We start from the raw sequence: 26883 nt of genomic DNA, 5'->3' as shown, positions 1-26883 counted from the left end.
TCTAGAAGGACAAGAGCAGCAATACATGAGAACACTACAACCTCCAAGTTCCCCACCTGACTTGGAAATATTTGCCACTCCTTCACTGCCACTTGGTCAAAATCCTGGAATTCCCTCCGTCATGATATTATGGGATAACCCCAGGTGGACTGCTGTAGTTTAAGAAGGCAGCACATCACCATCTTCTCAAGGGCAATGAGGGATGAACAATAACTGCTGGCCCACCAGCGATGCCCACATTCCAATTGTAAAGCACAGAAACAGAACCTTCAGTCCAACTCACACATGCCAATCAGATATCCTGTTTTAATCTAGTTCCATTTGCTAGCATTTGGTCCATATCCCTCTCAACCTTTCCTTTCCATGTACCCAACCAGATGCCTTTCAAATATTGTAATTGTGCCAGCCTCCCACTTGCTCTTGGTGTTCACTCCACACATGCACCACCCTCTGTGCGAAAAGTTGCCACTTAGGTCCCTTTAAATCTTTTAAATCTATGCCCTGTAGTTCTGGGCTTCCCATCCTGGGGGAAAAAAGACCTTGGCTATTCATCCTATCCATGCCCCACATGATTTTATAAACCTCCAAAAAGTCACCTCTCAGCTTCAGATGAGAAAACAGCTCCAGCCTATTTAGCCTCTCCCAAGAGCTCAAAATCTCCAACTGCAGCAACATCCTTGTACTATGTTTTGAACCCTTTCAATTTAACATCTTTCCTAAAGCAGGGAGACCAGAATTGAATGTAGTATTCCAAAAGTGGTGTAAGTAATGTTTTGTACTGCTGAAACATGACATCCCAACTCCTATACTCAATGCACTGACCAACAAAGGCATGTATAACCAAATGTCTTCTTCATTACCCTGTCTACCTGTGACTGCACTTTGACAGAACCATGAATCTGCACTCCAAGGTATCTTTATTTATGAATACTCCCCAGGACCTATCATTAAGTATATAAATTCTGCCCTGATTTGCCTTACCAAAATGCAACACCTCACATTTATCTAAATTAAACTCCATCTGCCACTCCCCAGCCTGTCTGATCAAGGTCCTGTTGTAATCTGAGACAATCTTCTTCGCTGTCCACTATTTAACCAATGTTTGGTGTTATCTTCACACTTACTAACCATTCTTCCTACATTCACACCCAAATCATTTCTATAAATGACAAAAACGTAATCATAATGCCCAGGTAGTTCAGCATGAGACTTTTACTTATTAGATTTTCAATCAATAGGGCAATCAAGAGTTACGGGGGAAGAGGACAGGAATGGAGCGTCAGCCATGGAGGGTCAGCCATGGAGGGTCAGCCATGGTCCTATTGAATTTTGGAATTGGCTCAAGGGGCCAAATGGCCCTCCTTTATTCCTTCCGGTCTTAATTTTGACTTGCTCAACCTCTTTAGAAAGCCTATCCAGGATCTATGAGTACGTCTTCTGTATCTCCCAGGATATTACTCTCTCCTGTTCTATCAGACTATTCATTAACCTTTGTCTCTAAATGCCAAACTTGTGAGGTACTCCTGACTTTGCTGAGGAAATTCTCCACGTTTCTAACTAATACAGCTGTTTCTCTAACTACATAACCCCCACTCTGATACCACTGCAAGTTTGATTTGGTAAACACATAATAATTAAAAAAAGGTCAAAGACATACTTGATTTAAGGCAATTTATTAAGAAGCAACAGTTTCGTTTGTTATAAAGCTAATAGACATATGATCAGGACAGGTGAGAATAGATGACTGATCCCAGAGTAGATAAACAGAAGAGAGATAAAATAAAACAGATAAACAGGAGAATGGATCTCAGTGGCCACAGCCACCTCAGAATTTTTACTAGCTCTTGGGTTGGTCAGATGGACAAGCAAATAAAGGGTAAACCTGGCAGATTCTGGAATTCTGAAACAAACACAGAGAATGCTGGAGAAAGTCAGCAGATCTGGCATCCATGGAGAGAGAAATGGAGTCAGCGTTTCGAGCCCGGTATGACTTTCCTTCAGAACTGAGATGGATGGATAGCACTAAAGCCTTCTGTTTACTTTAGTAATTTGGAACTTGCCAAATTGTTAGGCTGAAGACAGCATGGATCCTTCTGGCCAAAATTCGCTGAAAACAAATATGGTGTTAAGTCAGAGCCAGCAGCACCCAATTGAAAAAAAACTATGTGCTGCCTGGAGTGGCTTATTGCCACTCGAGAGATCAGTTGTATATCTTATTTCGGTACGACGGGTTGGAGAATGTATAGAATGTATGGAAACAGGCCCTTCGGCCCAACAAGTTCACACCAACACTCCGAAGAGTAACCCACCCAGACCCATTTCCCCTACCCTATTATCCTGTATTTATTCCTGTCTAACGCACTTAACCTACACATCCCTGAACACTACGGGCAATTTAGCGTGGCCAACTCATTTAACCTGCACATCTTTGGGCTGTGGGAGGAAACCAAAGCACCCATAAGAAACCCATGCAGACACAGGGAGAATGTGCCAACTTCACACAGACAGTGGTTCGAGGCTGGAATCGAACCTGGGTCCCTGGCACTATGATGCATCAGTGCTAACCACTGCGCTGCCCACAGGCAACCTCTTCTTTGGTTTTCAATTAACAGAGACAGATGTCCAAGGTAATTGCATTCTCTAAAAGTCCACAAAGTCAATCCATGATTCCTTGCTTGCTAACATTCACCCAACTATTAGTTTACAAGACACCACCCTCTCCCACTCCACCCCCTTATTGAGTTGAGGAAGGTTGTGCTTCAGAGCCTGTGTCAGAAAAATATCTTAGGCTGAGATAACAGAGCCTGGGCTGCCCTGTTGTCAAAATGGAAAGAGAAAGAGAGAGGGAGATGCAGAGAGAGAGAACACAAGAGAAAGAAGAAGAAATGGAGAAAGAGAGATGGAGAGAGTAAGAGAGCAAAAGATGTCCAATGTGATGTTCAGTGACCTCAATGACTTGGATGTCAACAGTGACCTGGTGGACACTGAAAGACTTGGCAGTTGGATCGCCAACTAAGAAGCTCAACTTCGATCAGGGTACATGTTGCTCTACGGTGGTGGGGGATGGCGGGCTGGGAGATGTGGAGGGTGGGCTGGATTGGGAGACTATGGGAAAGGATGGGGCCAGGGGCATGTGTGGTCAGAATGCGGAGAGGGAGTGGGTGGTAGGAGTTATTGGATAAATTGGAAAAGGAAGACAGAGTCACATTTCACTACAACGAGTGTCCAAATTGAGGTGAACATGATAATGAATTCCTTTCTGCAAGAAACTTTGATATATATTACATAATACGTTATATACACACACACACTATACCTTTTGAGTATAAGAGTTGGGACGTTATGTTGAGGTTGTACAGGACATTGGTGAGGCCTCTTCTGGAGAACTGTGTCCGGTTCTGGTCTCCGTGTTACAGGATGCGTATTATTAAGCTAGCGAGGCTTCAGAAGAGATTTACCAGGATGTTACATGGAATAGAGGGTTTAAGTTATAACAAAAGGCTGGGACCTTTTTAACTGAAGCATTGGATGTTGAGGGGTAGCCTTATAGAGGTTTATAAAATCATGGGGAATAGAGATAAGGCAGGTGTCTTTTCCCTAGGATGGGAGATTTCAAGACTAGCGAGCATATTTTTCGAGTGAGAGGAGAAAGAATTTAAAAAGACATGGGGCAATTTGTTTTCTCTTCGAATGGTCATGCGTGGAATGAATTACCAGAGGAAATGGTGGATGAAGGTACAGTTACAAAGTTTAAAAGGCATTTGGTTAAGTACATGATGAAGAAATGTTTGGAGGGATATGGGTCAAATGCAGGCAGGTGGGACTAGTTTAGTTTGGATTATGGTCGGCATAGACTGGTTGGACCAAAGGGTCTGTTTTCATGCTGTATGACACTACGACTCTATGAGTGAGAGATTGAGAGAGAAAGCGAGTAAGTGAAAGATGAAGAGAGAGAACGTGAGAGAGTAAGAGATGGAAAGTGTGACACAGATAAAAAGAGAATGAGATACAGACAGAATGAGATGGAGAGTGAGAGACAGAGTTGAGAGAGAGAAAACAAGAGATGCAGAAAGAGAGATAGAGTTAGAGATGGAGAGAGTGAGAGATGGATAGACAGTGTGAGATAGAGTATGTGAGATGGAGAGAGAGTGAGATAGAGAGGGGGCAGCGAGATAGATAGTGCAAGAGATGGACAGAGTGAGAGACAGTGAGATAGATAGACAGCTTGAGATAGGGAAAGAGAGAGAAAACACTCTTTTAAGATTCAGTAAATCTATCAATATCTATGCAGTTCTTTCAATCGCATGTTCTGTCTCTCTTGCAGATAATTTGGAATCTGACAATGCTGGCATATGTTATCAGAGATGTTGCTGCAATTACCTGTCAAGTCTGTTTTGTGACATTGTGCCAATTCTTGGAAAAGCGCTAAAATAAAGTTTGCAACGTTCATGCTGTCTGTGGTCATGGAGCTTGGTGGGATGCACCAAATCAGAAAACAAACCATTACAAATGAGACAAGTGGTGTTGGCTCATTTGTCTGAAATGAAGATGACCATCCCCATTGTGGTCTGACTCGAGTACAAATAAACCTATCAGCAAACACCAGAACTGAACCCATTTGAAATCTGGGGACTGCTTGCAGTTATCAAGTAAATTAAACAAGATAGTCTTCCTTTTGATTTGACAGCCCTCAGGAAAATAAAATGACTCTTACTTACTTTACAGCAATTTCTTACAAATGTCACTTCCTTTTATCCTTTCATCGGATCACTGGCAAGCCAGCATTTGTTGTCCATACCTGATTGCCTTGGAACGGAGTAACTCACTGAGCCATTTCAGAGGACAGTTCAATCCATATCCGTAATGTGGCCAACTTAGGTGTAGGCCAAACTGGGTAATATTGAGAGATTTCCTTCCCTAATGAGCATTAGTGTATCAGGAAGGTTTTTACAATCAACTATAGTTTTGGGGCCACCATTACAGAGACTACCATTTTATTCCATGCCTATTAATCAAATTAAAATTAGTCATTCGGTACCGTTTCTTTTAGAAAATCCAGTTAATTACTTACATACACTGTTTTCCAATCTCCCAGGATACTTCTCTCCTTCCACTATTCACCTACTTCCCTCTTTCAAAGCTGGACATTAGACGTGTTGTGAAATTTCACAGAAATGTAAAATTTGTACTGTATTCCAGCCCAATTATGTCATAACCTTCCTGGTTAATGTTCAGAAACACCAGTCAGGTGGATATATTTGGAGCAGCAATTTCTAGCATAATTTCATACAATATCTAGGGAGTGGAAATATTTTCTGGATAATTATTCACTTCATAAAGTATTACCTGTTTTGTGTTTCAGGTAAAGATTTATTCTAGTGCTTACTGGTCCATTCACTTGCGGTTGTGTGTTCCAAAGTTATTCCATAATTCAGTAAATTCTAAAAGCCAGAAAACCAAAGCATTATGAATCGCATAAGTTACATGGCATAGGAATTCTTAACGCCAGCAGAAATCCAAACTTTCAGAGTAAATGCAAATTATTCCATATGTCTTTAACAGTACCAGCAACAAACATTTCCAACTCTTGCAGTCACTTGCAAACCAGCTGATATTTCAGCAGAAGGATCGAGTGAACCCCTTCACACAATGCATCTGAACAACCTCTGCCCATTGTGTACCCTTTGATGTGTCAGTAGACTAGATGACTGAGTGAACCCTTTCCCACACATGGGGCAAGTGAATGGCCTTTCCCCAGTATGAACGCGCTGGTGAGTCAGCAGATTGGATGAATTTCTGAATCGCTTCCCACACACGGAGCAGGTGAACGGCCTTTCCCCCGTGTGAACACGCCGGTGAGTCATCAGGCTGGACGACTGAGTGAATCCCTTCCCACACACGGGGCAGGTGAACGGCCTCTCCCCAGTGTGAACTCGTTGGTGAGTCATAAGGTTGGATGAATTAGTGAATCCCTTCCCACACACCGAGCAAGTGAATGGCCTCTCCCCAGTATGAAGGCGCCGGTGTGTCAGCAGACTGGACGACTGAGTGAATCCCTTCCCGCACACGGAGCAGGTGAACGGTCTCTCTCCAGTGTGAACTCGCTGGTGTAAGAGTAAGTTGGATGAATTAGTGAATCTCTTCCCACACACTGAGCAGGTGAACGGCTTCTCCCCAGTGTGAACGCGCTGGTGTGTCTGCAGGCTGGATGACTGTGAAAATCCCTTCCTGCACACGGAACAGGTAAATGGCCTCTCTCCAGTGTGAACTCGCTGGTGTAACATCAGGTTGGATGACTGAGCAAACTCTTTGTCACACACTGAACAGGTTAACGGTTTCTCCCCATTGTGATCAGTTTGATAAATATCCAGCTCATAAGAGGTAAGTACTCTCTTCTCACAGTCCCCAAATTTCTCTGGTGTTTCCATGATGCCAGTGTCCTTGTGTTCCTCCACTTAGTACAATCAATTGAAACCCTGGGTCCACACACAGAATATGCACACAGGTTCCCTAAGCTGTGACAAATGCAAAGTATTTTTTTCAGGCTGCATCACAGGTTTAAGTTATTTCCAGTCATTACAAGGGAGCAGTCTCATTCAAGTGCTTGTGTCTTGATGCCCTTCCAGCCATATGGACGTTTAAAACCAGAAAAAGACTTCTTATGCACCAAAAGGCCAAGATACTCAGGCCCTGATGAATTGCAAGACTTTCAGATTTCATTCCATATTTGGCACGTGCTCCTCAATTCTCAATCCCATCTGAATGCCCTGGAAAGCAAGTGTATAAAAGTCAGCATTGTAAGCACAAAGGGTAGAAATTCAAGGCAGGACTGATTTTAATAGTACACTGGTTCCTTCTTGATCCCCTAATATTTTAAACCCTGTGAGTTTTCTTTATTGTGTAAGGCAGTTGAACGGTTTAACTTACATCATGAGACAATCTCCATCCATCCGGATAGAAATTACCGTGCCTGCGAGGGACTCACCTGCTTAAATTGTTTTACTATTAAATCCATGCAGCTACGCAGTAATATGTACTCAATCGAAAGCCGAGCTTGACAACATACACAGACTAGGTGAAAGTGAGGAATGCAGACACTGGAAATCACAGTCAAGATTAGAGGGGTGTAAGAAAAGGGCTTTAGCCGGAAACGTCGATTTTCCTGCTCCTCAGATGCTGCCTGACCTGCTGTGCTTTTCCAGCACCACTCTAATCATGTGACTCAGATGTAGTGTAACTGGCCATTAAATAGTATATCACAGACCCATTCTGTTCATGGAGACTAAGTTTCTCTTTTGCAAAAGACTTTGTATGAGCATCCTTCCTGCTTAATATCAGTAACTTAGGCTAAAAGGTAAAATCACCATTGTCACACCAGAGCATAGGGCTGCTCTCTTATTATGGAGAATCAACCTAGTTTAACCTGAGGGTCCCACAAAGCTTTAGCTATGAGGTGAGGCTGTGTGAGCTTGGTTTGTTTTCCTGAGAAGGCCTGACAGAGATGCACAAATCAATGATTCGCATGCACAAAATGAATATAAATCAAGAGTGTGGTGCTGGAAAAACACAGCAGTTCAGGCAGCATCTGAGAAGCAGGAAAATCAATGTTTCGGGCAAAAGCCATTCATCAGGAATGCCCGAAATGCCGATTTTCCTGCTCCTCGGATGCTGCCTGGCCTGCTGTGTTTTTCCAGCACCACACTCTCGACTCTCATCTCCAGCATCAGCAGTCCTCACGTTCACCAGGAAGCAGCTGTTCCCCTGCAGTCAAGAAGAAGGGGGCATAATTGTAAAGGCAAAGCAAGAAGTTCAGAGGGGATTCATGGAAAGGTTGTTTCACCCAGCCAGTAGTCAGGACCTGGAATGCACAGTTGAAAAGTGTGGTGCTGGAAAAACACAGCAGGCCAGGCAGCATCCGAGGAGCAGGAGAATCGACGTTTCGGGCATAAGAAGGGGTTATGCCCGAAACGTCGATTCTCCTGCTCCTCGGATGCTGCCTGGCCTGCTGTGTTTTTCCAGCACCACACTTTTCAACTCTGGTCTCCAGCATCTGCAGTCCTCACTTTCACCTGCATTGCACAGCCTGGGAGGGGAGATGAGATGCTTAACTTCACAACCTTTTGAAAAAACACTTGGATGAGCACCTTGAAGTGTCATAACATTCAGGGTTGTGGGCCTGGTACAAACTTGATGGGCCGAAGGGCCTCTTGTGCACTGCATGCTTTCTGTGAAATGCAGGGTCCCAGGATGGGTCCGCCCACCCGATGACGTCAGCGTCGCGGCTCCGCGCATGCGCCGCCCCCTCGACGGCCCGGAGGGCCCGCTCCAGCGATCCGGTAACCCAGGACGCCAGTCTGTTAACCACAGGCTGGGCGGACACGGGAAAACCACGCCGCTTCGACCAAGGATCCTTAGAAAATCCTTAACCGAGACTTACAGAGCATTAGGCACCACCAAACCTACTCTGTTACTCGGCGACGTGCGGCCTGCCTTTCGAACCGTCTCCGGCAACCTCACGACCCGGGTCGATGTGAGTGCGCATGCTCCAGGTTGCCAGAACCGCGCCTGCGCCCCACTCCTCCCGCTTTGTGAATAGAGCACTTTCCTTACCGCGCGGCATGCTGGGCAATAGTTTTACCCTTGAAGGTACATTCGCTGTTCTATCATCCGAATGAGATAGAATTAATTTCTGTTTTTTAAAAAAAAGTACACAAGAACCGACATGATTAGGTTAGGCGCGAGTTGCTTTGAGGAAACGTGGCAAGCTGAAAACCGTCGGACGTTTCCCTTCTGTGAATTTCCATTTCCACCTCCCCTGGCAAAACTATCACCCGATGAAGGAGCGTCGCTCCGAAAGCTAGTGCTTCCAATTAAACCTGTTGGACTATAACCTGGTGTTCTGCGATTTTTAACTTGGCAAAACTCAGGTGCCTGGTCACCCAAATGTAGCAGGTGATTCTCCTCACCCGACCCCATGGAATGCCATGTGACAGTGACCGGGAATGGAGGGATCGATGACCAGATGTAAGGTCAGGGGGAGAAAATTTAACAGAGACGCGGAGAAATATTTTCACCTAGAGTCTGGTGTGAATCTGGAAGGGTGGTAGAGGCAAAAACTTTTATAACATTTCAGAACTGTTTAGATGTACACTTATGTTGCTAAAGTTTACATGACTATGGAAAATGCTGGAAAATGAAGTTAGAATAATTAGATGGTTGTTTTTGACTAACATGATGTGATGGATTAAAGGACTTTTTCTGTACTGTGGGTTTTTATGGCCAGATAATCTGTCCTTGTGTTGATTGAGCCCTTTATGAATTCCTGTGGACATGGCACAGAATTTTTAAAAATGATAGTTTGGTTTTATATATGGAGAGAGGAGCTTGCACTGTCTCAGTAGTCACCAGAGGTTTTCTCTGATTAGAGTGGTGCTGGAAAAGCACAGCCGGTCAGGTAACATCCGAGGATCAGGAAGATCGATGTTTTGGGCAAAAGCCATTCATCAGGAAGGGCTTCATCAGCTTTTGCCCGAAACGTTGATTTTCCTGCTCCTCTGATGCTGCTTTTTCAGCACCACTCTAATCTAGACTTTGATCTCCAGCATCTGCAGTCCTTGCTTTTGCCTAGTTTTCTCTGATTAGGCCACAAATTCTATCAGTATCAGAATCTATTGCATTGGTTGATAAAAGGAAACCCAATAGCTTTTGTAAAAACAAGACACAATTCCTCACAAGACAGTCAAGTCCCTGGCAGCAAGTTACATCTTTTTTTTAAAAATGGAAATAACTGTGCATGTTGGATATCAGAATTAAAAAGAAGAATTGCTGGAAAAGCCCAGCAGAACTAGAGTTCTGAGCAAGGATCACTGGACATGAAATGTTAAATCTGAATTCTCTCCACAGATGTTGCAGACCTGCTGAAATTTTTCCAGCAATTTCTGTTTATATTACATATTTAGTTCTGCTGTTATTCAACCTATGCTCTTAACATTGGATCATTACAAAAGTGGACTAATACTTGGAACTCTGTAAACTTTACAGACACTTTAGACACCGACATTTGATAAGTTTAAATAATCTGTTTCCATGGCAGTTGATGCTGACATTATGGATTACATTGTTCCACATTCCCCAATCATTCAGATTTTACCAAACTACACTTACCTGTGACAGAAAATGATGGGAACACTTAGCAGGTCTGGCAACATCTATGGAGAGATAAACAGTCAATACATTAGGTTAATGATCTTTCAAAAGAAGTTAGGATAATAATAGATTTTGAGCAAGGGATGTGTGGGATCAGGACAAAAGGAAGCTCTATGATAGGGTGAAGACAGGAGAGATCAAATGGCAGAAGAGTTGGTGTTAGATCATAAAACATAAAAGCAGAATTTAGGCTTTTCGGTCCATTGAGTCCGTTCCATCATTGAATCATGTCTGATAAGTTTCTGAACCCTATTCTCTGCATAACCTTTAGTCTTACTCTTATAGGACCAAAGGGAATGCAGATGAAACGCACAGAAGAATCAAAGAAAGTAACAGGTGTGTCTAGAGCAGGTGTGCTGATACCAGAACACAAAAGTTCATGAAAAAAACAAAACATGCCAAGACGAGGAAATAAAACAGGGAGAACAGAGATCTGCAATTGTTGAATTCACTGATTCTGGAAAGCTGTAAAATGCCTCATTGAGAGATGCTAAAAAGCACTGACCTTTCCTAATTTTAATGCGAAGTTTTGGATTTGAAAAATTAACTCTTATTTCTGTCTTCATGCATACAGCCTTGTCATGCTGATTATTTCCAGAGTTTTTGATTTTTTTGTTAATTTCTGATTTCTAGCATCCACAGTACTTGATTGTTGATTATTGGTTTTTCAAAGTTGTTTATATGAATTATCTGTTTAAACAGGAAGTTGTACCATTCCTTTGATTAGCTGGTAATAGAATATCCTTGGTCAACAAAGGTACCTTGGTCCAACAAAGAAACATCACAGTAGCACAGAATAACAGCAAAACTAAATGCCGGAGGAAACATCACAGAAGCGCTTCACAGGAGGCTCCCAAGCACTGAGGATGTCACCTAGACAGGGGACGAAACGTCTGCAACACAAATTCCCAGCTCGGCGAACAGAACCACAACAATGTTCTCATGGAGACTGTTAAGTGACAGCTGATCCTTAGTGGCGTAGCTATTTTTGTTTTGTATTTCTGCAAGCCAAAAATCACTAACTTCAGTCGATTTAAAGTGCAGGTCAACATCATGAATAGTATTGCAATTGACCATGGTGAGAAATGTCTACGGTGTCTGCCAGTCAGGGAGCACCATTGAAGTAGCAAGAACTACAAAACATCAGATATAGATCAGAAGGGGTCACAATGGAAGGGAAGGTAATGGCCTAGTGGCATCATCACTGGGCTGTTAATCTAGACACCCAACTAATGTTCTGGGGACCTGGGTTCAAATCCTGCCATGTCAGATGGTGGATTTTGAATTCAATAAATGTCTGGAATTAGGAGTCTAATGGTGACTATGAAACCATTGTCAATTGTTGGGAAAGCCCAGCTGATACAATAATGTCCTATCGTGAAGGTAACTGCCATCCTTACCTGGTCAGGCCTGCATGTAACTCTAGACCCACAGCAATGTAGTTGACTCTTAACTAGTTAGGGATGGGCAGTAAAAAAAAAGGCTTGTATCCAGTTCTGGTAGCTGTGGCATGAGGGAATAAAGAAAATGAGAGCTGGAGATTGCAGCAGAATGTATGGAGAATTTGGAGGAATTGGAACTGCATGCCATGATTACTGCAGATAGATATGTCCAGATGGCAACCTTCAAAGATCGGTGGGAGAGAGGGGAAGAGTGAATGGAAGAGGCAATGATTTGGATACTCAGGAGAAGGTGGATTGTCAGGATTTCTGTGGCCGAGGTCCGTTGTTAGACAGGCTGGTTTTCTCGATTGACAATCCTCTCCAATCCCTAGTGGATTACTCACTGTATCCTTCTGTGCTCGTCTCTGTCAAATCCTCTTCCCCACTCTCTTCATTGTCCAGGCTGCTCTTAACATCCTCTCTACCTGATGTGGGTATTAAGTTTGTCCTTAATTTTTTTATTCTCGTTTGCTTTTCTTTCTGATCAACAATTTTCCAGGTCAAAATGTTTCCCTTGTATAATCAGTGATTTTTTATGTTTATATTTAATATTTATAACCCTCCATTTCATGAGACATGACATATGCGACAAAGCCAGTAAACTCCCTCCAATAAAAGTGTTTCATCCCATGAGCTGGATTTTCCTATGCAAAGAACAAGATGCTATGAAAATCCTGGTAGTGGAGGAGAATCAGGTTTAATTTATTTTTTACATATGGCCACCCTTTATTTGTTTTTTGTAATTTGTTTTCCTAACAGCGGTAGTGCTTATATTTTTCGGCCACCTTTCATTACTCATCCCTAATTACCCCTGAGAAGTTGGTTATCGACTGCCTTCTTGAACCGCTGCAGTCTGTGTAGTGGAGATACAACCAAAATGCCCTTTGGGAGGGAGTTCCAGGATTTTGACCCAGTGATACTGATCCAACGGCGATATATGTCCACGTCAGAATGGGGACTGAATCAGAAGAAAATTTGTGTGTGGCAGTTATCCAAGTCAATGAGGACTTGAGAGATCAGAATCATATCAAAAAGTTCAATTCATGAGTTGCAACATTTTAACCGAAGCGATTTTTCTCGCTTGTCTGCCTTGCCCTCATTCTGATGGCTGTGTAAAATAAGTGTTGAAGTATTTTTCAACACTTTTCTATAAAAATTAAAATAAGCTATTTTCTGCTTGAGTTTAATTCTCAATTGCTTATACCTTGAACAAGCTGACCAGCAAAGAATAAGAGATGCCAACTGATTACCTTCATTTCCCATCTTGTTTTTAGGAATCACGTTGGATTACAGAGAATGCGCAAAGAGAAACTAGCTCCTCGGCCCAATCAGTCTATCTTAGTGATCATGGTCCAGCCAGTCTCCTCCCATCTCTCATCTAAATGTACCATGTGGTTCCCTGCCCTCTTCTCTCTCAATCGCTTGCCTGCTTTTTTAAATTTCTCTATGTGAGTCACTTCAGCCACGCCCTATGGTAGTGTGTTCCAGATTCCCACCACTCTCTGGTTGAAGACGTTTCTTGTAAATTCCCCAATTAAACTGCTTCCTGACTATCTTGTGTTGGTGTTCTCTGGCCTTCTGTTTTATCAAGCGATGAGGCTGTCAAGCCCCCTCCTGATATTGTAAAGCCAAGCATTTCTGGAATTGTGCTGGGAAGTCATTTCTGAACCCCTCGCAGTGCCTTGGCATTGATATTGTCAGCTGAAAAGAACCTCCAACTTTTGTTGTGGTTGTAAGTTATTTCTACTGTGATCTCTCTCCTTCCTCCCTTCACTCAGTGAAGCTGTCTTAATTTCGAAAAGATTAAGAGATGTGAAATGTTTGAAGTCTCTGTAATTGGTACCTTTTATGGTCTGTTTGAATATCCTATTCAAGGACTGTAGGAGCAGGAGTTTTTTTTCCAGAAAATTTATTTGTTGGATGTGGGCATTTCTGACTGGCCAATATTGATTGCCTGCCCCCACTGGCCCTTGAGAAGGTTGGGGGTGAGCTGTCTTCTTGAAACCCTGCAGACCACCTGCTGTGGGTTGACCCACACTGCCATTAGGGAGGGAATTCCAGGGTTTTGATCTAGTGACAGTGAAGGAATAGCAATACATTTCCAAGTGTGGGTGGGGAGTGGCTTGGAGGGGAGTTTGAAGGTCGTGGCGTTCTCATGTATTTGCTGCCCTTGTCCTTCTCGATAGAGGTGGCCATTGGTTTGGAAGATACAGTCTGAGGATCTTTGGTGAATTCCAGCAGTGCATCTTGTAGGTAGTACACACTACTGCTACTGAGCATCGGTGATGGAGGGAGGGATGCTTGTGGATGTAGTGCAATCAAGCAGCTGGTTTGTCCTAGATGGTGTCACACTTCTTGAATGTTGTTGGAGCTGCACCCATCCAGGCCAGTGGGGAGTAATAGAGTAATCCATTACATTTCTGAGTTGTGCTTGGGCTGATGGACAGGCTTCTGGGAATCAGGAGGTGAGTTACTTGCTGCAGTATTCCTTGCTTTGACCTACTCTTAGAGCCACTGTGTTTCTGTGGTGAGTCCGGTTGAGTTTCTGGTCAATGGTAACCCCTAGGATGTTGATAGTAGTGGAATCAGTGATGATAACACCACTGAATGTCAAGGGGCGGTGGTTAGATTGTCTTATTGGTGATGGCCATGGTCTGGCGCTTGTATGGCGCAAATGTTACTTGCCACTTGTCAGCCCAAGCCTGGATATTGTCTACAATTTCTTGCATTTGAAGACAGACTGTTTCAGTATCTGAGGAGTTGCGATTGGTACTGAACATCGTGCAATCCTTGGCGAACATCCCCACCTGTGACCTTATAATAGAGGGAAGGTCATTTATAAAACAGCTGGAAATGGGCCTAGGACTCTACTGAGAGGAATTCCTGCAGAGATGACCTGGAACTAAGATGACTGACCTCCAACAACCACAACCATGACTAACCACCAGAAGGTTTACCTCCTGATACTCACTGATTCCAGTTGGGCTCGGGCTCCTTGATGCCACACTTGGTTGAGTGCAACCTTGATGTCAAGGCCTGTCACTATCACCTCCCCTCAGCTTTTTTGTCCATGTTTGAATCAAGGCTGTAATGAGGTCAGGAACCTAGTGGACCTGGCTGAACTTAAGCTGGGAGTCACTAAGCAGGTTATTGCTGAGCAGGTGCTGTTTGGTAGCACTATTAAAGACACCTTCCATCACTTTACTGATGATTGAGAGCAGACTAATGGGGTGGTAATTGGCCAGGTTCGATTTGTCCTGATTTTTAATGTACAAGGACATACATAGACAATTTTCCACATTCATCTGCATTCATTCAGGGAACTGGGGAATATGCCACCACATTCCTAACTTGTGCCTTGTAGTTAATGGGCAGGCTTTGAGGTATCAAAGGGTTAGTTACTCACTGCAGAATTCCTCCACTTATGTATCTGTTGAGTATATTCTCACTTTATGATTATTATTAGTCTGTTGAATGTCTCAAAGCCTTCACATTCTTAATGTCAATGTGCATAATTTACAGTTCCCAGTTTGCACCCATTAGTGGATGATGACACATTGTGTACATTGGTCAACGTGATATTATTAGTTGATATCACAGACCCCATGGAGTAATACAATTTGTATAGAATATTATAGCAGAGTAACACTTGAAGAAAAGCTGAAGAGTTTCTATTTAATGAATTTTAAAAGTAGAGCATGGGGAAATTTCACCACATTCTTCAACTGCTCTCTGAACTTCGTCTGTGTCACAGCATAAATGCAAGTATTTGTGCAGCAACTCAGGAGCTGGAGCATGAAGCCAATTTCTTGCAGAAAGGTAGGCAGCATTACTGAATCATACCCTAAATACAGCATTCGCCACCATATTGTGTAGACCATCAATATTGACCAGAGGAGGATGAAATTCGCTGAGATAACAAATAATAAGACCATGGATTTCCTTCGACTGTCCATCTCTGCATCTCTAGGAGTCTCCCCACTGCTGTGACTTCGGAGTCTCTTACGGGCTCTGCTGCTCACTAAAATGTGTCTGACAGTCAAAGCATTGAGCAGCACAATCAGAACAAATGGGATGGCTGGTGTTATAATATGATGAAGGAACTCGATTATTGTCCAGACGGTTGATTTCATAACATCGGATGTCATATAGCAAAACCAGGGAAAGTTCTGAAGCCAATACTCATTTGTGAGCATAAAATACCAAAAAATGTTCTTTAAACAGCTCAGCACTGTTACTGTTCCCACAACCACAGCCGCCATTTTCTCAGTGCAGTATTTACATTTCAACTGATGGCAACAAATGGCTACAAATCGATCAAAGGTGAAAGTGACTGTCAACCACACAGAACAGTCTGTGACTGTATGAAGTAAGATGGCATGGATATTGCACACTTTAACGGAAAATAGGAAAAAGAACTGTTCCCGATAAACAATTGGAATCTGCCTCAGTATCAGATCAAAGATAATGACCAGCAGATCTGCTGCTGCCATGGCCACGAGATAGCAGGTGATACATTTAGAGAGACCACACTTTCCTTGAGCAAGTATTGCAATTGTCACTAAATTAACTGTTAGGAAGGAGAATAAAAATGGAGGTTAGACCTCAGACTTTTCAAATCCTTACCAGCTCTGTTTAAATTTGACTAGTATAGTATTTGGGATGAAAAGACACCTGAGGAATAACAGGTTATAAGAAATCAAATAAAGTTCACTGCTGAACTGACAGTCACATGTGAATATGAACATTGTTTGAGTGTTAAAACAAGAGAACTAATCCTCTGTTGGATCAAATCGTGACCTCAATATCTCTGGGATAATTTACATGCAAAACATGTTAAAATCCTGATGCTTATTACCTTTCATCTGAGTGAATATTGGAAAATCAACCTCGCTAGTGAATTAACTCACGTGTGTATTAATTGATGATTCACAGCCATGCATAACTCAACTCAACTCCTGAGATGTGTCTGTAAGCGTTGGTCTATTTGATACTGAACATTTGTTGCCATTGGAGAATACAATATATATTTTTCCCAAACACTAGGAGTTCAGTTGGAGAATGATGCAGTGACAAATAAATGTTTGTGTGATCAAACTTTACTGCAATGCTTCACATGAGTAGAGGAGTGAACTCCTGGAACTAGGATTCAGCAGTAAGAGCGACAAACCCCAGGAGAGGAGACTGCATTTCAAATCATTGCTAATCAAGTATAAATTTGATTGTTTCCCAATAAAGGAATTCAAAATTTTAATGTTTCTTCTATTTTATATAATCAATATGAGGTATTATGGCCTGTGTAAATATTGATCTTCCAATGTGTTTATCAGTAATTTCCAAAGTGTTTACCTATCATTTTATCTGGACTATTCATCTGGCAGTTGTGTATTGACACTTGGAAAACATTGGAACTACACAAATGAGGTTGATGTAATGTTGCGACTGAAGGTTTAATTTGATAGTGAACAAACTTTAAAATGACAAATTCATATATTATCGTCGATTTTTGGCTTGCATTTTGATAACTAGTTGGGGCACTCAATGATAAATGGCAATTCAGAAGAACAGTCAGGAATGGTTTATCGCGTTGAGAGCTGTCTGGAGAGACTTACCTGGGACTCCAACAATAGCAAGGATTGGATAGTATATGTACTGACTAATCCGAAGTGTGTAAAAGATTCGAGGTGCCAATGGTAGCCATTTGAAATATGTAGAAAGATAGTCAATCTCTGAGGAGAAACTCTTGCCCAGTGTTGTAAGATTCCAGTCTCCTGTTCCCAGATTCAGATTCAGCTCCATTGTAACATTCTAATCCACTGTTTTCGGATTCCAATCTATTGTCTGTCAGTCAGTCTGTCTGTCTGTCTCTCTCTCTCTCGCTGTCTCTGGGTCACGGATTCCTGCTGTGATGGATGTGATGCTCCTGCTGACAGTTTGCAGAACCGAAATAAAGACTTCTCTTAAAATAAGGAGGAAATCTCCTGAGGCTCAATTAGGGGCCATGGAGACTTGACTTTCATTACAGCCTTTGAGCTGACAGTTCCAATTAACCCATTTCAATTCCACACATTATTTATCACAATAATCCAAAAGATGTGCTCACTCCTGATGGGATGCATGAGCTTTGTTGAGGAAAGAAAACTTGGAAATCACATGGCACCAAATTTAACCTGGATATGGAAACCTTGTTCTGACCATTGCTGCCAACTATGACCTTCTACCTTTATATGGGCTTTGCCTCCCACAGCATATTTGTATTTAATGTGGCAATTGTTATGGTTACACTTTCGTGACATGACAACGAGGCACGGGTGATATGGTATTGAAATGATCAGCAGAGATTTATTCATGATTGTGATAATATACAACTTTGCGTTTACATGCCAATCAGTGTTTGGGCTAACAGCTATTCAGTCACAAAGAGTGGAAAGATCTCAGTAGGTGAATCCTGGATGCAGAGATTCTTTTTCTTTCAGAAGGTAATGGACTCTTTGGAATTCCCTTTCTGAAAAGCCAGTGAAAGCAGAATCCTGAAATAGTTTTAAGGCAGAGGTAGTCAGATTGTTGATTATCAAATAGATGGTAGATTATCAGGCATGGTTTGCAGGCATGATTTGATTTGATTTGAGTTATTATTGTCACGTCACCCACTTGATTAGCATTCCATTCACAATCATCCACTCTTTCCATCACCGACGCTTAGTAGCAGCAGTGTGTACGTTCTACGAGACACACCGCAGAAATTCACCAATGATCCTCAGACAGCACCTTCGAAAGACAGGACAATTTCTATCTAGAAGGACAAGGGCAGCAGATACATGGGAACACCACTCCCTACAAGTTCCCCTCTGAGCCACTCCCAATCTTGACTTGTAAATATACCCATAAACGTGCCCATCAATCCCAGTGCCTGCATTCACTCCTGTTGAGCCTTCCTGTTCCTGCAAAATGGAGGCCGCTGATTCCACGAGGTAAGTATTTAGTGTCAAACACATTGAGTAGTAGGAAAACCTCAGGCACTGATAAAACCAACACCCCGAATAGCCACGTGAGGAACCTTTTACAAATGTCTTAATTGATTATGTAGCACTCCTCCCTAAAACAAAAAAAGTGGGAATCAATATTTAGCGACCAGTATAGAAGTATGTACTAAATTTTCAGAGGCCATTCCATTCCACAGCATCAAAGCCAAAACTCATTTCTTTTAAACTAGATACAGACTACCCACAGAGATACAATCTGAGTTCAAAGTTGTTCCGGGGGGGGGGGGGGATTCAAGATGGCAGTGACCTAGAAGGATCACGTTGCTGAGCCCTGCACCATAACATTAGCAGGATAGAGCTGGAATAAGTTCCACCTATCTTTGTTTATGTTGTGGGAGAATGCCGAAGAAAGGAAGGAGTTTGCCTTCAGCCGGTGCCAGGGCTCAATCCATTGAGGCGGTGGGCTTGCTTTGTCACCAGGCCTTGGTTGAGGAGCTCACCAAATCTCGTGAGGTCCCAGGGAAGGAGTTTGAAGAAAACAAATTGGGGAAAAGCTGAAAAAGCACGAACAGCCGCCGGAAGGCCTGTGGAAAAGGACTGATGAGCTCAAACGCCGGGTCCCAGGTGTGGAAGCAGAGGCTGATTCATCTAAAAGTCGGATCTAAGCCCCGGAAACACTGGTCTGTGGGTTTGCTAGATCTGGTGGATAACCTTGTGAACAGGGGCAGAAGAACCAACCTTTGTGCTGTTGGAATACCGGAGGGGATGAAAGGTGAGCAGCCAGCGGAATTATTTGCAAAATGGTTCCCAGAATTGTTTAGTTTGGAGGCTAAAAAGCGAACCGAGCGGATCATAGCATGGAGGCCAGAAATAGACCAGTGTCCTTGCCCTGTCCTGGTACGTTACCATTATTAAAGACAAACAGAGAGTCATGGAAGCTTCAAGAGCCCAAGAAGGGATCCAAGGGAGTTGATGTGCAAGGGCTACAGGGTAATGTTTTTCCAGGACTTTTCAGCGGCGGTGATCTGGAAAAGAAGTCCTATAATGGCATCCAGAAGAGATTGAAAGAGCTTAGGATTCTGTACTCTCTATGATATCCAGCAGAACTTCGGATTAATTATAATGGATCTGTACATTTATTTGACTCACGGAGAAAGTGAGGAACTTTGTGGACATGCTGACTCTCTGAATAGCTGAAAATGTGTTGCTGGAAAAGCGCACCAGGTCAGGCAGCATCCAAGGAACAGGAGAATCGACGTTTCGGGCATAAGCCCTTCTTCAGGATTATGCCCGAAATGTCGATTCTCCTGTTCCTTGGATGCTGCCTGACCTGCGCTTTTCCAGCAACACATTTTCAACTCTGATATCCAGCATCTGCAGTCCTCACTTTCTGCTCAACTCTCTGAATAGGCACAGATAACAGAGTCCTTCTTTAGAGAGGACGTAGTGGAATCTCCTTCAGTTGGTAATAAGTTGTGTTAAATTATGCTTGGGATAGATAAAGTTGATTTCCTTTAATAACCTTTAATTTCTAAGTTAAGTTATACCAAGAGATGAGTGATGTTTTTACTTTTAACTTACTTATGTATATTACTAATCTTGTTTTTTACTCACCTTTTTTCTTTTTTTGCGACTTTATCCTGGATTGCCTGTGTTTGTGGCATGACACTAGCTGGTAGGAGTTAAGAGGGCGGTGAGAATGGTTAGTAGGGTTTTAGGATGTGTAGGCGCCTCCATTGAATTGGGGATAAATTGCTCTCATCAGTGCTTTTCCATTTTTAGTGTACATCGTTTTTTCAAGTTTTGTAGGTTGTTGGTTGTAGCTGTTTTAGTTAATGGAGTTTTTGTGTTTTGTGGACTTTCTTGTACTGAAGCTCGACGATTCGCAGTTTGAGACCTTCCTCTCTGGAGTCTAAATAGTGCTATAGAAAGTTATGGCTAAGGATATGTTCAAAAGGTGTACCTGGAACATTAAGGGGAGTCCCTTGCCGGTTAAGGGGAAGAAGGTGCTCTCCAATCTTAAAAGGGAGAGAGTGGATGTTGCAAGGAACGCACCTAGATGATGCGGAGCATTTGAAACTGCAACAGAACAGGTATGACCAGGTTTATTTCTCATCTTTCAATACTAGGAGTACGGGATGGCCATACCTGTGAGGAAGAATCTCCCATTTAAGTTGTCAGAGTGTATTGAAGACACACACATGGGAGATTCGTAATCCTTAAAGCTTTGATAAATGAGCAAGAAAATGTCATCTTAAATGTTTACTGTCCCTTGGCAAACCCCTTAAGTTTTGATAGATGCACATTCTAAATTGGTTAACCTCACATCTCAGTATACTATGATGGGGGTAGTTACTTGTCTAATAGATCCTACGGTAGACAGATTGCCCAAAGGCCCCCCGATATCATCTTCATGACCTAAGCAATAGGATTTGCGTGTTGAACTAGGACTGGTAGATATTTGGAGTCGCCCTCACCCTTCCGGCAGGGATTTTATGTTTTTCTTGAATCCGCACAAATGCCACACCAGGTTTGATCGTACATTTGGCAAGATCACTATTTCTGATCACACTCCAGTGTATCTAATGTTCAAGAGTAAGGATACTAGGGTAGGTTTGAGGCATTGGTGACTGGATCCCTTCATCCTTAAGGATACCAAGCTTAATCAATTCTTTTCCACTGAATTCAGGGCATTTTTAGACATTAATTCAGACTCGGCCAGTAATCTGCCACCTCTCTGGGAAACTGCTAAAGCCGATGCTAGTGGGTAAGTTATTTCCTATTCTGTCAGTAAGAAATAGCAGAAGAGTGAGCAGCAACGGTGCTCGAAACACTTCTGAAGGCAGCTGAAAAGGCATACTTTGATCAGCCCTCATTGGCTAAACTGAAGAGGATCCCAGTGCATTGGTCCACACTGAACTGCATGCTCACACAGACAGCTAAGAGGAAGCTTACATTTGCAAAGAAAAGCTGTTTGAGCATGGGGATAGTCGGGCAAGTACTCAGTGTAACTTGCCAGGAAAAGGAGTGCTCCTCAAACCATTAGCTCAATCAGAGAAGATACTGGAAAATTAACACATGGTTCGAAAGAGATTAACATGGCATTTCAGTAATTTTACTCAGAACTATTCCTTTCTGAAAACAGTGAGGATGGGCGTGCTAGGGTGGAATCTTTTTTTTAAGAATTTGGACTTCCCGGGAAAGACTCCTGAGCAAAAGTCTCTCTTTCATGCCCCATTGTCTGTGCAAGAGGCTGTGAGACAGCTTCAGATTGAAAAGGTGCCTGGTCCTGATGGACTTCCCGGTAAGTTGTGTAAGGAATTTATAAGTATACTGTCAGGACTGATGCTTAGTATGTTTAATGATTCACATAGTCATGGCCTCCTCCTGTCATCTTTAAGGAAGGCAAACATCTGTCTTATCCTTAAGGGAAGGCCTGGAGGACTATACTTCCTATAGGCACACCTCAGTCCTAAATGTCGATTTCAAAATCCTATCTAAGACTCTTGCACAAAGATTAGAAACTGTGCTGCCCTCCATCATTAAGGAGGATCAGACGGGTCTTATAAAAGGTCGCAGATCATCGAATAATGTCAGAAGGTTACTTAATATGATCGAAGTATGTCATCAACGATTGGTGCAGGGTTTAGTGATCTCTCTCGACGTGGGGAATGCATTTGACTGGATAGAGTGTCCATACCCTTTTTTATACTTTAAGGTGGTTTGGCTTGGGTGAGGTCTTTATCAAATGGGTAAAGGTTTTGTATAGTGAGCATCTTGCCGGGGTACTCACCAATGGTGTGCAATCAAGCAGTTTCAATATTCTTAGGGGCAGTATCATCGTCGCTTTTCACATTGGTTATTTATCCGCTGGCAGAAGTAAAATGTAGGGATCCCAACATATCTGTTCCAAAAGTGGGGGCAAAGTCCCGTAAGATGCATTGTATGCAGATGACCTTCTTGTCTTTTTGTCAAAGCCAGCAGTTTCGGTGCCTCATCTGATACAATGCCTCATCTGGTCCTGAGGATGAATCTCAATTTCCCTTTAGATGGTCAGAGGAGGGTTGTCTCTACTTAGGTATATGCATTCCTCCCTTCTTTGATCGGCTATTTTAAATCAATTTTGCCCATTTACTGAACAGAATCAAACAAAACCTTCGAAGATGGTTTCTTGGCTAGGTTGGATAGCCCTCATTAAAGTGAACATTCTCCTCTGTATGCGGTATCCTATGTGAATGCTTCCTTTGCTTTTTCCGAAGCAAACATTTAGGAGACTGAATGGCTGGTTCAGTTCCATTATCTGGTATTGCAACCCTTATTAAACTAACTAAACTGCAGCTATCTCACAGACTGGGAGGAGTTGACCTCCCTAATACTTAACAACTACCAATTAAGCTTGTTGCTATCTTATGTGAATGGCTTGGCCTGTGTGGACGCTCACTCACTACGGTTAGACATCGAAGCATCTCAGGCAAGATGCCCCCTCATTAGCTTGCTGCTCTTGGCCAAAATGAAGGCAGTTAAGGAATATTGCCACAGCCCAATAGCTATTGATCCTGTTAAAGCATGGAGGGCAAATGCATCAGAGTGAGGACAATATTGCCAAAATGTCATTTTTTACACTCGTAGTTGGTATACTGTGCTTTCAGCCAGGGATGATGGACTTGGGGTTTAAACTATGGGCAGCTGGGGATGTGTCTTGCCTGGATGAATTATTCAAGGGGGGTATAATGATGTCTTTTGACCAGTTGGCTTGGAAATACGAGTTACCCAGTAGGACTTCTTCCATTTTTTTCAAATTAAAAATTTCATGTACAATTGCAACATTCAAAAGGCATCTGGATGGATATATGAATAGGAAGGCTTTGGAGAGATATGGGCCAGGTGCTGGCTGGTGGGACTAGACTGGGTTGGGATATCTGGTCGAGATGGACGAGTTGGACTGAAAGGTCTTTTCACATTCTGTACATCTCTATGACTCTATGATTTCTAACTGATTCTTATAGACCTGACACGTAGAAGAGGGTGCTGAGTGCTGAGAATACATTTACTGTCAGCCATGTCTATCACCTATTGGAAGAGGGCCCCTTGGATGAGTCCGAATTTGCTGTGTAAGGTAGGAGAGGGAGCTGGGCATTGAGATCTCTTCTGAAGTATGGGAGGATATCTGAGAAAATGCAAAGAGAATCTCAATTTGAAACAGGACCCATGCCTTGCAATTATAGATTCTCCACAAGGCCCACCTGGCTCCAGACCATGTTTCAAAGTTTAAAGTGGAAGTATCACCAATGTGTCCTAAACACAAACTGAGTATGGGCACGCACACTCATTGTTTCTGGTCCTGCCACAGGCTGCAGGTATGCTTGAGCATTGTGGTAGGTGAAATAGAGAGGGTCTTGGAGACAGAGTCGGAGATGGATCTGATATCTCTTCTTCTTGGCCTTGTTAATCCACTTCCATTAGATACACAGCAAAAAAAAGCCTTTTCAGTATCCTCGCTTTTTGTGCAAGAAAGAACATTCTAAAAGGGTGGGTGTCTGAAAACCCCCCGGGGCTGTCGGCTAGTGTAAGCTAGTCTTGGAAAACATCTCTTTGGACTTTCTTACAAGAATGGTGCAACATAAAACTGAGAAGTTTTATATGATGTAGCAGCCTTTTCTGGACTACTTGGGTACAGATTTGTCTGCTCTACTAATAAGGGCCTTTATATAGCCACGACGACTCTGTTAATTGAATCTGGTATCTAGAGAGGGGGAACTACGACCACATGAATATGTATAACTTTATGCTCATGATGGTTGAGGGATATTACTTTGTTGTGTTGAGTTGTATTATTATTACGGTCATATCTTATTAGTTAGTTGTTAGTAATTATTTATTATTTATTTATTTTCTTAAGTGGTTTTCTTTGTATTGTTTTGAATGTAATTTGTCGTAATATACAAAAAAAATCCTGTTTTTCAATAAAAAAGTTATTCAAGGAAGTTAGAGGACCTAGAATACCTGCGGTGTGGAAGCAGGCTATTTAGCCCAACCAGTCCACACTGACCAACAAAACGTATCCCACCCAGACTCACTTCCCCACCTTATTACTCTGTATTTACACTGACTAATGTGCCAAGCCTACACATTCCTGAACAATGAGTTATGGATGTCACAGGAATAAAACAATTCAAATGTATTGTGTACCATCGCGAATCACAGGGAGAGTTTGAACAGAGACATCAAACTTTAAAGACCGTATTGAGGGCCTATAATCAAGACTATCCATAAGACTGGGATAAAAGAATTCCATTTGTATTTTTTGCAATGAGGGATGTACGTTATGAATGAACTGAAGTCAGTCCTTTTGAATTCGTTTTTAGACATGAGGTGAGAGGACCACTGAAATTCATTAAAGAAAAATTGGTGAGTCAGAATTGAGAGATTACATAAATAAAATTCTAAGGAACTGCGGAAGGTGAAAATCACAAAAACAGAAATCGCTGGAAAAGCTCAGCAAGTCTGGCAGCAATCTGTGGAAAGAAATCCGGGTTAAGGTTTCGGGTCCAGGGAACCATCCTCAGGGTTCAAGGTCATGTTGTCCTTGGTTATTTTCAAGATGGGTCGTAAAGACAGAGGTGCCTATATGTCTGAACTGGCTACTGGCTACTTCGGCCAACAGATACTGACTAAGTTAACAATCAGAGGATGGCCTTTAGGTTGTTTTTGAAACATTTGTACAATGAAGGGAGGGACGTGTTCTCCCAGTTCAAGGTTCTTCAAGGTTGGTTTAGGTTTTAGCTGGGAATCTGGAGAAGCAGCTACAGTGAAAAGAGGTTCCATGCTTCAACAGAGGTTTTGCCTAAACATTCTCCTGAAAAGATTCCAGCCTGTAAGAACCTGTGTTTGAATTTGCCTTTTTGCCAAGGGGTGTTGCAGTGATTGGAACAGCTTTGTTAAGTTGCTTCACCTGTCGGTTGGATTTTCAAACAAGTTATTCTAAATACTGTTTTCTTTTGTTCGTGTTCCATTCACAGTGTTGCAAATAAATTATGTTTTGTTTGAAGTTGAGTAGTTTGACCAGCTGCATCATTCCTCAAATATCCACCTTACATCTACCTTTACAAAAAAATAAAATAAAAGAATGGGCTACATTCTTGAAATGTTTTGAGGGTGTCTGGTCTGGTCCATAACAAATTGGGGGCCCATCTGGGATTTATTCTATAGCTCCAATTTGGGATTAGGGTGGCTGGACCCGAAGGCGGCAAGTGGTAGGTGTTAGTGTCTTTTGTTCCACGTCTTCAATTTTGTTGGTTTAAACAGTGCTTGGTGTAGTAATGGCTCTTTCAATTATTGAATGTTTTCTGGGGTTGGAAGACATCCCTTTGGGATTTTACAAAAGGTGAACAAGACAAAGCTGACAAGCTGAAAATTGAAGTTGCCTCATAGTAATAGTTCAGCATTTAAATATTCTGGAAACACCATCAGAATCTTTGGAAATGGCTAAAATTGAATTGAAAATGAAGCAGCTTGAGTTAGAGGCAAAGGGAAAAGAAAGCGAAACAGAAATGAAACAGTTTGAATTATGATTAAAAGCAGAGGAAAGAGAAAAAGAATCGAAGGTTTGAGCAAAACCAAAAAAGGGAGAAGGACAGAATTGCTTTACCAGAGCAAAACGAAAAGGAGAGAGAAGAAAGGAGGAAGGAGAGAGAGAGAGAAGAAAGGGAGAAAGAGTGAGGGAAGAAAGGGAGAAAGAGACGAAATGGAGAAAGAGAGAGAGTGTGAACTTCATGAATTGGCACTTAGATAAGAAAACCTGCCTAAAAGGATGGTGCTGAATTCAGAGAGTGAGGATGAGCAAACCATGGTAGCCAAAGGCCTGGTGAGGATCAGTTTAAATATATTCAAGGATTGCCTAAATCTGATGGGAAGTATCTGGAAGCCTTTGTCATCTCATTTGAGAAAGTGGCTAAACAAATGCAGTGGCCGGTGACCTTTTGGTTTTGTTGATCCAAACAAAGTTGAAAGGAAGAGCTAGTGAGGCACTATCAGAGGAGGTATCTGGGGACTATGAGGAAGTGAAGAAAGCCATTTTAAATATGTGTGAGCTTGGGCGAGAACCCTGCAGACAATGTTTGCAGAATCTAAGGAGGGGCCCTGGTCAAACATACATTGAGTTTGAAGGGATCAAACCATGTAATTTTGAGAGGTGGATAAAAGCATTAAAAAGAGAGCATACATAGGACGGTTTTTTTTGAGGAGTTCAAATA

General features: G+C 42.4%; 2 protein-coding genes and 1 long non-coding RNA gene across 4 annotated transcripts; 1 reads left to right on the top strand and 2 right to left on the bottom strand.

The window, feature by feature from the left end:
* Positions 1–1662: 1662 nt before the first annotated feature.
* Positions 1663–8306, bottom strand: LOC122544367 (uncharacterized). 2 transcript variants are annotated; one of them, XM_043683600.2, is made up of 2 exons: positions 8118–8306; positions 1663–6767 (listed from the first exon to the last, which is right to left on the bottom strand). In XM_043683600.2, the coding sequence occupies exon 2, from the start codon at positions 6426–6428 to the stop codon at positions 5643–5645; it is 786 nt and encodes a 261-aa protein (XP_043539535.1). In that variant the 5' UTR covers positions 6429–6767; positions 8118–8306; the 3' UTR covers positions 1663–5642. The 2 variants fall into 2 exon arrangements, with proteins under 2 accessions (XP_043539535.1, XP_043539536.1); XM_043683601.2 differs by having other exon boundaries at positions 8145–8306.
* A 2-nt stretch (positions 8307–8308) lies between these two features.
* Positions 8309–13201, top strand: LOC148136923 (uncharacterized). The gene is made up of 2 exons (XR_015754327.1): positions 8309–8530; positions 10909–13201. It is a non-coding gene; the product is annotated as an uncharacterized LOC148136923 (long non-coding RNA).
* A 2118-nt stretch (positions 13202–15319) lies between these two features.
* On the bottom strand, positions 15320–17459 carry LOC148136922 (putative G protein-coupled receptor 139). Its single transcript, XM_087982687.1, has 2 exons — positions 17261–17459; positions 15320–16218 (listed from the first exon to the last, which is right to left on the bottom strand). The coding sequence occupies exons 1-2, from the start codon at positions 17445–17447 to the stop codon at positions 15320–15322; spliced, it is 1086 nt and encodes a 361-aa protein (XP_087838813.1). The 5' UTR covers positions 17448–17459.
* Between the last annotated feature and the right edge of the window lie 9424 nt (positions 17460–26883).

The sequence above is a fragment of the Chiloscyllium plagiosum genome, unplaced genomic scaffold (assembly GCF_037043375.1).
Source record: "Chiloscyllium plagiosum isolate Xiang-an unplaced genomic scaffold, Cpla_swu_hap1 HiC_scaffold_44, whole genome shotgun sequence".
Taxonomy (NCBI): Eukaryota; Metazoa; Chordata; class Chondrichthyes; order Orectolobiformes; family Hemiscylliidae; genus Chiloscyllium; species Chiloscyllium plagiosum.
Note: the sequence above shows the minus strand (reverse complement) of the source record. Positions and strands in the feature narration are given on the sequence as shown.

What these genes read in the sequence shown, in the direction of transcription:
- LOC122544367 (XM_043683600.2), bottom strand. Translation starts at nt 6,428, where the DNA reads ATGGAAACACCAGAGAAATTTGGGGACTGTGAGAAGAGAGTACTTACC.
- LOC148136922 (XM_087982687.1), bottom strand. Translation starts at nt 17,447, where the DNA reads ATGGAGCTGAATCTGAATCTGGGAACAGGAGACTGGAATCTTACAACA. An exon ending in TGCTATTGTTGGAGTCCCAG is followed by an intron (nt 16,219 to 17,260) that starts GTAAGTCTCTCC and finishes CCTTCCTAACAG; the next exon opens with TTAATTTAGTGACAATTGCA.